This window comes from Bolinopsis microptera, chromosome 1, assembly GCF_026151205.1.
Source record: "Bolinopsis microptera isolate Bmic1 chromosome 1, MBARI_Bmic_1.0, whole genome shotgun sequence".
Lineage (NCBI taxonomy): Eukaryota > Metazoa > Ctenophora > Tentaculata > Lobata > Bolinopsidae > Bolinopsis > Bolinopsis microptera.
This window is the reverse complement of record NC_087072.1, coordinates 9,684,778-9,700,564: the sequence shown is the minus strand read 5'-3', so window position 1 is coordinate 9,700,564 and position 15,787 is coordinate 9,684,778. Positions and strand designations below refer to the sequence as shown.

General features: G+C 38.2%; 1 protein-coding gene across 1 annotated transcript in view; it reads right to left on the bottom strand.

Annotated features, from left to right (window-relative positions):
* Positions 1–538: 538 nt before the first annotated feature.
* LOC134813468 (ciliogenesis-associated TTC17-interacting protein-like) overlaps positions 539–15,787 on the bottom strand; it is a 98,227-nt gene continuing 82,978 nt past the window's right edge. The window contains exons 4-11 of the mRNA XM_063821301.1: positions 9,662–9,838; positions 4,718–4,865; positions 4,375–4,478; positions 3,319–3,443; positions 2,576–2,658; positions 2,267–2,277; positions 2,109–2,225; positions 539–1,193 (exon numbers count right to left, since the gene is read on the bottom strand). Coding sequence (XP_063677371.1) covers positions 1,056–1,193; positions 2,109–2,225; positions 2,267–2,277; positions 2,576–2,658; positions 3,319–3,443; positions 4,375–4,478; positions 4,718–4,865; positions 9,662–9,838 — 903 coding nt within the window. The 3' untranslated portion in view covers positions 539–1,055. The remainder of the gene's footprint in view (positions 1,194–2,108; positions 2,226–2,266; positions 2,278–2,575; positions 2,659–3,318; positions 3,444–4,374; positions 4,479–4,717; positions 4,866–9,661; positions 9,839–15,787) is intronic.

Genomic DNA, 15,787 nt, shown 5'->3' with positions numbered 1-15,787 from the left:
TATAGGGCGCTTAAAATTGTTTTACTTCACGATCAGCTTTACCTAATTTTTGCGAAGACAGAAGAGCCACGAATGACGAATGATTTAACAAAAATTAGGTTCGCGACTTGAGCAGTGAGGCAAAGCTGTGTATGTGTCAGGTCAGGCAACGTTTGCTACACGTTGTATACGATACCTCTCTCGTGCACTCCGGCCGGTCGCCGCGCGCGATCAAAAGGGGTTGCAGCGTGGGTCAAGGCAACGTCTGGAAATGTCGCTTTTCATCCGTGGATTAGTGTTGTATCACGTCGTGACCCCCATTGTCGTTTCACTAAGTGGCGAAAGCCACGATACAGCCGCGCACTCGTGCGCGGCGGGTCTACAACGTGTGACAACAGACAAGATTAGTGCACTTCAATTGATTTCAAATTTTATAGGACCTCAAAGCCTCCTCCCGCTTTATATGATAAGATTGTGCGACAAAAAGAAAATAGCTGTTATTACAATAAAGAAATAGAACTAGAAGAGAAGAAGTGTTTACCTGAATAAATACCCACACTCTCATAATATTTACAAACATTATACTTCAGGAGGTTCATAAGAATAACTGATAAGAGAAATGTTCATGTTATATTTACAGCGTATGAAAATCCAAATTTATTAACAAATGCAACAGAATATTCATGTTTTTTAAATGACAGGCGGCTTCATCTACTATATTTAATTACAAAATTATCTTACATTAACAATTACACATTTGGTATCTGTAATCATACATGAAGTTACAAAAAACTGATCATATCATTGATTCTAAGCTTGTACGAAAGTTCAACTCACATCAAAATTTATGACTAATTCAAAGAGCGAAACAGAACTTTAAATTCAGTAGGGTCCTAGTAGCTTATCTTCATGCAATTCGTGTTCAGATAATCAAGAAAAGCAGAGGAGATGAAGGCAGATAATGTTTACTCGTTGATCAAATAGTTGTTTCAAATATGGTAGAAATTATGATTGATGTTTCAAATAGAGTAAGTAATATTAGTAATATGTACATGGTTGATTGGCTAATCCACAATCTATTCTGATCGGATAGCTGACTGGTTGACGAAGTTGGAGTGGGCAAACGAGGGTTTCATTTCTGCGGTTGCAGAATAGGAAGAGAAGAAATCTGCTGCAAATTCGATCACATCACTAGGCTTTCTCATCAACAGGAACTGAAAGTGAACCTCAGTTTAGATAACAATCTCGATTAGATAAGAAACAGGGACGTAGCCAGGATTTTTCTTTGAGGGGGGCTGTCGGCAAGCGGAGCGAGTCGACGCGTCCAATCAAGCTGCGCAGCGAGCGAAGCGAGCAAGCTGTGGCAGGGGTCTGGCGGCGCAGCCCCCAGCGGGGGGGTCCAGGGGCGGAGCCCCTTGGCGGGGGCTAGGGGGGGCGCAGCCCCCTTGGAAATTTTTTGCGAAACAGGGTGTTTTAGACGACATTTGGCATTAAAGAAATTTGTAGGACAGCAATAAACTGGGATTGAAAAGAATCAAGTACTCACGTAAATTTGGTAACTTCACAACAGCAATCTGCATTCTCCAATCAGGAATTTACGACTTACTCAGGCCTCATCGTCTTAAGAATTTTTACATTTCCTACGTCTAGGGGACACTATTGACGTATAATTATAGAAGTCTTCTAGAATGTTTGCTTGGATTTAATGACATATATTTACTAATCCACAGTTCAAATCTTTGACTGACTGCAGTCATAAACACAGCCCAGTTACCAGGCGACCATGGGGACTAGGGGGCTTATCTTTTTACTGGGGTTCGATTTTTTCCGGGGGGGGGGGGGGGGGGGGGGGGGGCTGCCGCCCCCCTAGCCCCCCCTGGCTACGTGCCTGATAAGAAACATATTAGAATTACTCATTAAAAGCTAATTTGGAAGCAGTTACTGCAGATTTCTACCGTTTTAAAAACCTTTTTTGTCATCTACAGCTTTTAGTTGTTGAGACACTAATACACCAATAATCTCAAGGATAGTGACTGTAACTTGTAAGTTTGGTTCTAATAAAATAAATCAACAAAGCTTTTAGTTTTTGGTTCGTTTACTTAACATCCAGTTTCCTTCCTACCCAGTACCTGTAAAAAATCTCCGAGGATGGCCTTGAGCTCAGGATGTCTCTTCATGTAGTTGACATGGTCCTCCTTCAACTCTTCCTTTCTGTCCAGAAAGTGTGACAAACATCTCAATATCATCCTCCCCAGTGCAGCTTTCCTTTTCCGAAATCAGGGAATACCCAATCAGCGTCTAGTGAAAGAGAGGGGGTTACAACTAAAGAACAAATCGATGTAATCTCATTTCATCCTGACTCATAATTTAATTGACGTTTGGCAACTTTCCAAAAAGTTCGAAAATCTTGGATCCGGTTTTTGACGATTTTTAAAGGGCTGTACATTTTAGGGCGGTCAAGATCTAATTAAAATTTACCTTCATTAGATGCTGCAACCATCTTAAATATTAGGTAACATGATAAGCGAAGGATAAATCTATTTCGTGGTCTCAACTTAAAGTTTGGTATCCTTAGTAAGGATGTAGGATTCCTTACCTTCATCTTTCATGAAGTTCTCTGGGATATCTTTAATCTTCATGTACACTGGTGACCCGACTTGAGCGCGGGTATACATGTGGCTGAAATGGAAGGTTGAAAATCTTGGGAAATATTCGTACAACCCTCTAGCGCTCGCCGCTCACGTAATTTTCGACCAAATAAAGTCAGATAAGGTGCATTATATTAAGTTTTAGGAAATGCACCGGACCGAATGTCATTTAATATTTCCGTACGCCATAGTTGGTTTTAATCACTAACAAATAGATTAAAAAACATATAAACAAGTTAAACTGATACTATTAATTATTTTGGATTGTGGAAATTTTAATACTAAAGTAAACAAATTAAACAGGCAAGCATCAATAGTGCAAGGTTGGAGATTTCTAGAATTGAGAAAAATAACAAAATAACCGCGTTGATATTTAACATGATGAGGTGGTTGATTTGAGGTTGGTGGAGCACTGACTTAAATTGAGTCGTGTTTAGTTGACTAAACTCTAAACTACTTTCACGTGTGAAAATAACGAGTATCTTGTTCTTGGCAGATGTGCATTAGAGCAAGAAAGTAATTCAAGTAGTTTCAATTAAAGTAGTTTTAATCAAATCACATACAGAACGGTCAATCTCCCGCGTATAATTTCGGTTTTGGTAAATTGTAGTGATATGGTTAGACAGAAGCTTGGGTGTCGAGCTGCAAGCCAAGGCCAGGGCAGGTATTACAAATTAAAAATATGATTTACCCGTCAGAGAGGAAGTATATTTTCCAAGTGGTTGGATTCTCGTCTTTATTATCCACACATCGCTCAATTCCAATGGTTTCCAGAGTAACGTTCTGTAACAACACTGAGTGGGACTCTATAGGGGACTGTGGGGGTTTAAGAGTGTTAGAACTTAGAGTGGAAGTCTTCAGATGTGTAAATGTAATAGAGTGGTTATCAAGGCTGAATTAGAATGGAAAATATTACAGTGATATCTTCAGTGGGATTAGTCTTATAGGAATAATAGTAAACTAGTATCCATGCAGCAGTGATTATTTAGCTAGAACTTACAATATTTTAGACAATCGTAAAAATAGTGCAAAATGCTCGACTACGAGTGGGAGCATTACGTAATTTATTCAAAAAGTGCAGGTTGGTAATTCTCAATGCTAATGATCGATTTAAGTTCGCCAGTCTGCGCGTTTCGTATGTAACGTAATTCTGATGCCTCTCAAACTTGATGACTGGTGTCATTGTATCTTTGTTCCACAGTGTTTTGTCTGGTATAAAGAATGAACACCCTCAGAGCCCCACTCTATATAGGAGCCGTTCCTTGGGTTTCACTCACAGGTACATTAACAATAGCACACTGTATAGTCTATGTTTATGCATGTTCACCAACATTGTTGCGTTATTACTTCAGGCAACAATCTGACGTCTAATTCACTCTAATTGTAAGGGTGCTGGAGAAGGCCCAAAAAGAGGTCTCGTAGACTTCTGGGAACAATGGTCTACTAGTGCAGTGGTAACAGTAAACCAATCTTGTTAATCATACTAGCCGCGACGACAGGTCAATTAGAAGTCAATTAGAGGTTCATTTCTACCTCTGTTCATGGTAGTATCAGCTGTTATTATAGTCGATTGTATTGATAGTTCGGCAAAAACTTTCGTATTGATTTATCAATATTAAGTTGCCATTGACAAGGATATTGTTGATGTTAGTTTTAAAATCTGTGTATTTATCATGCAAAATGAGTTACGCAGCGGTTAATCTAAACTTGAAAATAATTGTGTGGTAGTTTAAAGAAGATTACTCACGTAGCTGACATTAGCAAGGGCATTATCCGTGGAGAAGACGTTAAAGCTCATACGACTATGTACTCCGAGTATAATACTCAACCTCTGTAGCACCAAGTTAGCACCTGGGAGGGAAGTTCATTGTAAATATAAAAACTTGCTATTGGGCGGTCAGTGTTAAACCGCCGATTATTTGAAAAAACAAGCCTTGATTGAGTGGCGGCGCTGTGATCGACGCGGTGTCACATATCTCAAGACGGCATCAGTGAACCCAAGTTGTTACGATGGACCAATGACCATGGTTGAATGTAACAACGTATACTCTTGGAAGGCGAGAGTCGAAAGATTGAACAGTCAGACTAACCTTCAGATATAAACCTTGCCATCTCGTCTTTAGTAAACTCCTCGGTGGTGACCGTTTCAGTGCCACCCTCCGTCGTGGTGAGAACCAGCTGGTATCCGTCATCAGTCTGGCTCAACACGGACCTCTTGGTTAGAGGGTTACCTGGGATCTGGGGGGAAGAGTTACGTGATGTAGGGTAATAGTCATTAATTATAAATAACACATAATCTGTATACGTATATTAATATATTAATATATTGATTCCAGAAAATATTTCAATGGTTGTGAGAAAATTAAACGCCTGGTTAACTTTAAGTGAGGAAAGTTTACGGTTGTTGCAATTTCTTTACAAAATTTCTGACTCCTGCACTGTTCTCAGCTAAAACAGAATCAAATTGAAATATATTGAACTATTAAGGTGGAATTCAAGGGTCAAATAGTGCGGAGCTGTTTCTGGCTTCTGCCCTATTTTTATATCGACATATGATTCGACGACATCTTTAAAAACTCTGCAACTATTACTTCCCAGTCAGTTTTATAACTAATCAAAATATAAATTTGGTTTTATTAAACGATTTACAGTGATCGCAGGGTACTTGAGACACTGTCGCAGGTTGCCATAAATTGAATATTACAGACTAACTGCTAAACTAGCCTGCTTATTTGGTGCTGACAAGAATGCCAATAAATCAATCACAAGGTTTTAAAGGGTTTCACTACAAACTATCGTATCAAATATATGTTCGTATCAAATTCTACGTTAATCGTTCATTTAAAATTTAGTAATTATAGGCCTCAATTTCTAGCAAACGACCCCTAAACTGTGGGTAAATACATCAAATAAGAATCTTATAATAATTGAATGAGAGGTTTTTGTCAAGTTACTTCCCATATCATCATCCGCGTTCAAACGATATAATAAAATAATAAACATTTCCCTTGCGAGACAGTAATGACAATTACGATTAACACGGTTGAGACATCTTAACCACATGAAGTAAAATATTGGGAATGCTAAGCTACACTTCGTGTGGCATTGCATTTAAAATTAATAAATGGTCTCTGGCTAAAACCTTCTTGCCAGTGAGCCACGTATTGATTTATAAAGTGCAGTATTTAGTGGTGGTAAGATAAACGTTATTTACTCGACGATTATAGTTTAAAAGTCAAGATGTATCACTCATTTTTTGTATTTCAACTGGTTAACTGGTATTCTATTTAAGTGTTGCAAAGTATGTCAGAAAATAGGGCTTCCTCTGCCCCCCCTAATGATTTATATCGTAGGATTTCCCCTTTTTTCCTCTTTAAAAAGCTCCCCCAAAACTTGTTGTCATGTCACAACAAAATTGCTGAATAGTTTACACTTACAGTATATAATCATACATTTTTAGCAGTAGATAATATCCTATTTTAACATCCGAAACTTTATTTTATTACCAATGAAGTCCAAGTTTTACTTAACTTTGGAATCCGAAATATTAATATTACTTTACTTTGGATTGACGGTATTGGCAGTGTATAAATACTGCTGTTATATTTCATTTTCATCTTTTCCACGTTTTACAATGTAGAGTCAAATGGCTTCAAATCCGTCGACAATAAAATCTCACGGCTACCGCCTGAGACTAAGACTTGATCCAGTGTGCGCGTTTTTTCTACTAGAAACAGTGCGATAGAAACGCGCCATGGTATCTATTACATCAATCCAGCCTGCTGCATCATTCCTTATTCAGTCAGTTGGTTGTAGGGCCGAATAAGGAGCGTTTTTTTCATCAAATTTCATTGCTTCTAGAGCGGTGGCGGGATGTATTGCCTGGTCATTAGTCAAATGATTTTTAATTCGCTATAACACGAAAATTACCACATTTTGTAAAGGCTAACTGCTTAAAAAAACAACTATAAGATGAAGCTTGCTTAAAATCGATTCCATCTCTATAATTAAAAACGACAAGTAAGACAAAACGATATAACATGTAAATTGCCGTTAAAACAGAATAATACACGAGCAGCATACACTAATCTGCCCAGTTACTTTTCCTCCACCTCTTCCCGTCCACAGCTATTGCTAAGTAAATTTAGTAAATTTTAGCTAATCGTACTTTTTGATATAGATCTGTTCTGACATGTTACACAACATTCATAACCAAATTGATCGAAAATTATGCTTTTTAAATTCCATTATTTAGTAGAAGTAATTCTAAAGGAAGACCCGACGTCGATAACTTATCGTTTTCATTCTATTCTTTGAAGCTTTGTTGTGTTCCCATTGCGGCAAATGCCCTTATTTTTAAACCATTTTCTAGTAGTTTTAATCTGGTTACAACCTGCCATACGTCATATTAGAAAGCTAGAAAAGCTAAGGAAGGTTGTAGACGCTAAGGAAGTTGTGAAGTGGCCAGTGCAAATTAGTATAAAGTACCTGATATCATATATCTCTCTCTCCCGATACCAGGCGTCAAAACAGAGAGCGCTAATAGAACCAATCGAGAAATCTGCACAGATTAGAAAGCTAGAGAATAGTAATCATTACAGTGTCATGTCACTTTCTCAGAACCAGCGACCAATAGGCACCATTGGCACAATATGAACAACCTCCATATCTTTATTTATGCCATCTTTACCCTTCACAAAATTTCCATTAAAGTACAGTGCAAGTATTTTGTAATAGCAACATACCCATTTAACAATTAAAAGAGATACATCAGTTGTGACCATTAACCCATGGCCCCAACATCAATAACCCTGTGTCTGTAGATATGAAAGCTGAGTGGAAGATAGTAGGAACTAAGGAGTTGAACTACAGGTGTACATTGAGTATGCCAGTGCATCCTTACCTACCAGCCATCTCTGATCCTGCTCCTCCTGCTTTTTGTCATTAATTTTAACCCGTCGTCATTCTAGCGCTGTGAAATTAGCTCCGTTTTCACTGATCTCAGTAAGTCGTCTGAGTTTCAATTTATTACGATGTTACCAGTCCAACGCACATTCGTGTTATTATATCGTCCAGCTGGATTATCGCCGGAGAAACTATGAACAAACTTTAGGCTTTAACACCGTTTGTGTTACTTTAATTTACTTCGAGCAGCCGTTATTGTGCACTGAATCATTTTCTAATCGGTCATTTAACAGCTCAATCCTCTTACCCAGTGACCATACCTTTGTGCCGGGTCTAAGTCCCTAATGTAGGATCATCCTTTCCCTGGTGGTCCCTAATTGATCACTCAACATTCTTAATCAGCTGTTCAGGCGTAACCCTAATGATCACGTCACATTCTTAATCAGCTGTCAGGCGTACCCTGTTCCTTTTTAGTTGTGTGTTTGGACTCACGGGGAGTTGGGTTTTAAAACCAGGCTGGTGAACTGAAATCTAACTCAAGATCTGGAGTCTAATATGAGATTCCAATGTTGCAACTTAGATAGTTCGTGCATTAGAGCACGACAGGGGCTTAAATAAAAACGTAACTCAATTAACTGGATTCCAGGACCGAGATGCAAATTCCTATAATTTCACGAGTTTCAGCTTCATTCCACGGTCGCAAATTTACCTCAGAATTCCTTTTTCACTTTGGAATCGCCGTTTGCTAAAAGTTTTCGGAAATTGCTCGTTTGTACTTAAATTCACTTTTCGTTAGCGATAGCGTTTGTTCGTTATTAACATCATTTGTGAATTTGCTAAACATTACACGTGTCCGGTGAATAACAATTTATAATAAACTCCAGAAATAAAGGTTAAGTAAAATTCACCCACGCGGACGTAAACACAGGTCAGCGAGGAGCCCAAGTTAGTGCAGACAAGCTGCTGACTGATTCGTTGTCTGGTAAATAATAATAATACAAGTGCTATACAACAACAATAAGTTCAGTATTGCTAATGATAATTATATAACCATGGGTATCCCAACTTCTCATCATGAACAAAAATCGATCATTCGACTAGTCTAGAGTATGGGTCTAGAGTGACACAATTTGTCAGTATTCGTATCTTTCAGTAGTTGTCGGTAGTGCAAGTATCAGTAATGTGGGTATTTGTCAGTAATTTGTCATATTGGTCAGTAGTGGTCAGTATCTACGTGTAATGGTCTTAGTGCTGTCTCAAAATCTCAACTGTTAGTTTGATTAACTGTATACGAATTCTAGGAATCCCAGCCCATTACCATACAGTGACGATAACAATTAATCCAGATTTCTGTACTAGTATTCCGAACCCGACTGACCCATTGACAGAAATAAAAGAGGCTGACACAGCCTCTATTTGGTATGATAATATTTGTTTTACCTTGTTCCTACATTCCACTATCTAAATTGTCTTGGTCTTGGTAAACGAACACGTGTCAATGAAAGATAAACATCCGCACCAAGAACGCTTACTTCCTCTCCCGTCATACTACATATAATTATTAGGAAATTGTGAAGTTGGTTTGTAACTGACACGGCTGGATTTATTGAAATTAGTAATTTGTATCCGAAGACAAGTCTGAATGTTGACTACAAAAATATAATCAGAAAATTAGGTTTTTGTTGGTTGTGTCTGTGAGGCTGTGTGATGTGTCTGTGAGGCTGTGTCTGTGAGGATATAGCCAGATCACCAACTGGTACTGGATATATTCATCTTCTAGACAGCTTAACAGGTTGTCACAACATTGATCTTTGTTTTTTAATGAATACTGGATTTGTTTAGCTGTACTGTATTTGGTATTCATTTCCATTATTCTGTATTTCTTAGAATTTGTACTCGGTCATATTACACGCATCACATAAGAGAGTTGAATAGTTCACTTTGTAGTTCTCCTTTGTAACTTATGCAGGGCATATTCAAGGCGGGCAATTTTAGTCAACATAATATCTGTACCTCTGCATTATGACTTGGAAAAGTTTGTGTTAATTTGGTTCTTTAATTTAAAATCTCTGGTGAAACAAGATGACCACAAAACAAACAACAGACAAACAACCAACAAACATACTTACGTTGACATATTCGTGTTGCGTGTGTTCCAAACTCTCCAACTTAGGAGTCACGTAAGCTGTGATGTTAGTTCCCACAGGAATGGTATCAACTATTCCATTGCTGTTAGCTTGTACTAGGTAACACTCTTTTCCGCTGTATGTGGAACTGTCGATTGAGATGGTGAGCTCTCCAACCTCCTGAAACAGTTTTACATTTACACCAGTGAAACGAAGAGAAACGTTAAATGATTTTCAAGGTTGAGTTGGTTAGTATGTAGAATACAATTTTTTCTGTTCCTTCAAAGAGGAGCCGTCAGAAAAGCGGTGGAAAGGCCTGCGCTGTTCATCATTCCAACATTGCAATTGAGTTTATGTGAGTGTTCAAGTGACGTAGCTCTAATTACAGCAGCCTATTTTCTACAATCGTACTGAAGAGTGAGAAAACTAATGGCAGGTGATAATAACCATGAAATAATGTGACGACGTTAAAATAGTCTACATATCCTAATAGTATAAAGTTTGCTAGGGCACCCAGAGGCGTTGAAGGTCCCCAAAAACGTCATAATACACACTCTATTAAAATAACCGATATTCCCTCGCGAGTAATTTTATGGTCATTAACATAACCTTTCCTGCCCAGTATAGTCGCACTGCCCTCTGTGTCCTGGTATAAGTTTTAGTGGCGCGTGTAATATTATTCTCGTGATGAAGGTCGCATATTTCCAGGTAATTGTTTGAATATATTTGAGTCTGTGAACAACAAAGCTAGACGCTACTCTTTTCATTGTTCTTCCAGTACCATTTCCATGTACTGTATACAATTTGCCTTGTATTGACTCTAGACCCTTTGTCAGGATGAGAACGGGCCGATTTTTATTTTACTAATATTCAGATGGCGAGGATTTCTTTTGGAGACTTTATTTGTAGAAGATATTTCAGTTTTTTTATTAGATACTACGTCATCACCTCCACGTAGTCAAGTCAAGTTTCTGCGCGGTTTATTTTTCAAAGAACGTCTGCAGAAATGAAACAGTAATCACATGAGATTGTATCGTGCACTGGTCGAACTGTAACCGGTAGTGACTTTTATTATACGCTTTGATAGAGCACACGGTTTCACTGATTACGAGTCGTTAGCGTGCCCTACTTTCTACTCACAGCTGTTGCCAAGGGCAATGTTTGCAGTGAGGAGGCTTTTATTTCGTTTTGTGTTTCTACGGTCCTTCGGTTTTAAAGTTCATTAAAATCTGTGATTTTCAGTTACCTAGTTTTTCAAATAGTTGCCCAGCTTTATTTCCTGACTTTGAAATCGGAGCTGCACACTTATCTTATTACCTGAGTTTCATTAAATTATAGATTGAATAACCGATCATTTTGGTATTTTACAGTTCCAGTTTTCGCTTTTAAGTTGTATTTGAATTTCGATGTACTCAACTTTAATTGATATGTTTTCGCATATAACCTAATTATTTTGCTTGAAACGTTGGATAAAAGAATGCCGTACTTCTAAGTTTTAGTCAAGACGGTGAAAGAAAACAAACAGTTCATATGCAAATGTGTGAAAAATCAAATCAGTAAAATCTTCTGGAGTAGACCGAATCTCAATAATATCTGAAAATACACTAATGATAAAACTAAAATAAAAAACAGCACAATAGGATACGTTTATTCCATAAGTGTTTCATATCATAATGTTTAAAACAAAGGTATAGATGTAACTCAAATTCACTGATCGCAGAGAGAGAGTTTACATTTTACAAGTCCAACTACTTCCCTACTAAATTAAAATAAAGCTAGTTTTCGTGCACCCAACATAAACTTATCTGGATCTAAAACAAAATAAACTGTTACAGCATTTAAAAGGCTCAGTAAAACAGATTCAGGAGCTGAATTATGTCCGAAATACGTTCAAGAAAACATCGCTGACAATTTTTAAGAATTTGTGGGTTTTTAGATCAGGTCCCAGCACACATCGTAGTATCTCTTCATCCGAGTGAGATAGATCTGCACCACCAAGGTGAAGATTACCAAGTATATTCTCCGTCCTTCCTCTAGAGTGTCCCCACACGTCCTCAGACATTTACCTACACCCCCTCCCCTGACCTTCCTGGCGGGTCTCGCAACATCCTTCCGTACCCACCAACCAGATCTAGACTAACTCTGCCGCCGAGGTGGGAGCCAGCATCTGAGGGATTGGGAGTTTGTTCTCTTCACTGTTACACCGCCAGGGGACTAGCACTTTTGGTGAAGGACACTGCGAGTCTGAGTATATCCCGTTCGGTCTAGTTGAGACATGGTTTCCAGGATGTTGTTAACGGTAAAGTGAGATGAAACAATTGTTTTCAAATAGCGAGAACTGAGGGACAGGGGTTGGTGAAATGTCTTTTTTATACTCATCGTGAGTATCACAGATAGCAGGTGATATTGAAAGATGATTCAACATCTCGCATTTCATACTGTCCATATCAGTAGTAACATCTGAAACACAAACTCAGATCTAAGAAACGAGAGTATCTAGAGATAAACCCACGTCTTTTGTACTGAACACAGTTTTAATTCACCATCATCAAGATGAAGTCTCTCTAATTACACCAGCTTTCTAGATCTAGAGTAACACCATTAATACAGGACCCCTAGAGCCCTCCTCCTCCGCAAACTGCCGCCACTTCTCAACAATCCCACATACCTCCTGAACCCCCTAAATCTACACAAATACACAACCGGGTTAACGGCCGCGTTAAACCCACATTATCACACAAACACAAAACACAGTCAGAAGTTTTTTTTTTTTTTTTTTTTTTTTTTTTTTTTTTTTTTTTTTTTTTTTTTTTTTTTTTTTTTTTTTTTTTTTTTTTTTTTTTTTTTTTTTTTTTTTTATTTTTTTTTTTTTTTTTTTTTTTTTTATTTTTTTTTACTGAAGATGTCCACCAACCCCACTAAAACATGACACTGTAAACCACCACGGGGTAGGTTCAGTACCAGATACCACTGCCGTGATGATGTACATGTTAGTTAGGAACCTCCACTCCTCCCCCTCCTCTATCTGCATACTCTGCTGAGAGTGAGGGTTATGAGCTCCCGGACTGACAGCACACAACTACACATGATGGGGAGAAGGTGGAGAGGTTTGAGGAGGATGAAGACGGAGGTGAAGATGAGGAGGTAGTGGTGAGGAGGTATGTCCCAGCCACAGAACACCAGAGATCTAGAGTAGGTGTAGGTATCATGGTGCCAGTAAGGGAGGGAGGCGATGAGGAGGAGGAGGGTGGTGTAGAGTAAATAGGGTCATGTGTAACGTTTCCTCGCCTGGAGAAGGAGAGAAAGGGAGATTGTGCGACTGATACTGAGAACTGCCACCAGGAACACACTGAGTCTAGCAGATATAAAGAAGAAGACCCCCCACAAGTTACATATAACAGGGTAGGAGAGGACTAGAGGGGCCCGGTGTAGGAAGTGGGACAAACCCGGCCAGAAATCAGGAACACCGATACCAGGTCCACTGTGACAATGCTGAGGAAGAGGAAGTTGGAGGTGGTTTCTCTTCCGAGAGGTGAAGTAGCCCAGAGCAAGGATGTTTCCTAGAGTTCCAAGATGAAGCAGCGTGATTTAGAATCACCCAATACCCACATCACATCATTGCGTACAGGGGGCTGAAGGTGGAACTGGTGGTGGGAAGTGTAAACTCATTGAGGAGTCAGGCAGATGAAGATGGTTATACTGATATGGTATAACTTGATCTTTTGTGGAAGGTGGACGAAAGTGAACGGCTTGAGACATTATTATGTGATTGAGTATTGTTTGAATGAAAACACTACATAGCCAGGCAATTGGATATACTGATCATAAGTAAGGCCAAGAATAAGTTTTCTTGTCAATTACCCCCAATACTTATCTTTTTATTTAGCAGATTACATGTTTGTCAGCTGCGAAGAGGTCATTCATATTCGACTTGCGATACAAGAGTATTATAATGTTAATATTGTGTATAGCATAGTGGACAGGGCGACAGCTTAAATATTCATCATACGTTATGTCGTCAATAAAAAATTATTATAATTATAACCCAAATTTATGGTCATCAATACTTGTTATGACATCAAGACAAAGCATAAATGTTACGACACTCACTATAATTAATGAAAGGCAGTATACAGATTTTACAAGTATTCCATAGACGTCACCAACTCAATCCAATAGAGCCAATGGCATTATCAGATATGACGTTAACGAAACCATACAATGAATCAAATCCATATAATTTTATATAATAAAATATACCCAAGAGTTTTAATTGATCCAACAGACGTATTCCAGAAGATTATAATGTACAGAAGGGAACTACACGGTACCTACAGTACCCAGTACCTGGTACCCATAGTGCTGCACTCTGAGTATGACAATATGTGCGCGACCAGTTAACCATCATTGACAGTTTACCTAGTTTATATTGACTGGTTGAACTGATTGTGCCATCTCTCCTCCAAAATTTTCCCTCAACCGTTTCTTGATTTGTCATTTGTTTCATTTCCACAGACATTCGATTGGCGAGACTAGAGGCATATTTTTGGAATTAACAAAAGTATTTACATGTTTAAATTAGTGGGCACAACTGCACTTTGGAACAATGGATTTTGCTAATTACTGTCGCCCAATTTTACTAAAAAAACAAAGAACCCAAATTGACAGAGACGATCATGTTTGTCTGATCTGCTGCCAAGAAAGATGAGGCCATAAATCCCTGCCTGAAAGGACATAATAACCGTGATCTATTAGTGAAACGATTACTGTATATGTAGGTACTATCAACCTGCTTTTAACTGAGCTCGAACTTTCACGCTGTTGCACACTCCGGTCATATCATACGATAATTTGCTGCTTTGATCTTGGGTTTGTGTTGTTCATTTTCAGATAAACAAAGTTCTTTCTGCACGCAAAATGAATAACGTAGAGAATGGCCTCAAAGTGTCCTTGATTTCATTGAAATAACAACATGAGCTGATTTACTAAAGGCATTTACACCATAGCTGTATTGTGGACCATTGAGTTAAAAATACCATTATAGCTAAATGATCCTTAAGGTAGAAACCTGTGTTTGCCTTTGAAAAACATTCCCACAGCCAGACAGCATATCCTACCACGCGTTACAAGAGTACACAAGACACGCTATACTGCCGTGTGATATATCATTATCATACATGTCATGTACATAGTAGTGTATTATAGGCTTGTAGTCTGTCTGGTTCAGTAGATATCGCCTGCAATTAACTCACTAGCTATATTACCTGGACCGGAGCGCGTGAGTAATGAGTATAGGGGCACTTGTGTGACCTTATTTGGATGTTAAACGTTTCTTTTGAATACCGAATAGTAGTAGTAACTGAAATCGTTTTATAATCCTTTGCGTCACAGGCCTTTCTCATGATAACCGTAATACTGTTGCGACTTAGAGAGTACAGGGGTAGAGAGAAGGGTGACGAATACACGGTATCATTATGATTATAATATCTCCTGTAAATTTGAACAAGGTTTCAACTCAAATTGAATTGACTATAAAAAAAGATGAGTTACGTATGCTTTATGCTAATTACTTAATTAAGTCCAAAGTGTAGCACGTTGTTGATAATTTATTTTCTTCTTCTTCTTATATAATGGTCACCCGTTTCGGCCTAGCAATTTCTTGGTATCTTCTGTAGAGTCACATATGCTCAATACCTCAGATTAAACTTTAACCGTGTGACTTATTAATGTTTAAAGAGCTTTTGCTTTTATTCCAGAACTTTTCTGAAAGGATCACTTCAGACTACAGTGTTATTAATTGGCATTTAAATTATAAAATAGGTGTTAATTTTGTCGATTTATTGACGCGTTTGATAACTACTAAAACCAAGCTGCGGGATGGCTGATTCTCTATCTCTCACGAAATTGACGTTTGCTTTACATCATATAGGTAGCTTACCAAATTCCCCCCTTGATCACTTCCAACACTTCTTAAAACGGAAGCTAATAATTCTATATTTGACGCAATTGGTATCTGGTCATGGTCCACCACTAACTATACCCCATACTAAAATATCTTATAACATTTATTGTAGTTTATATCTTATTTAACCTTTATATCTTACAACCTTTATATCTTATAACATCTCC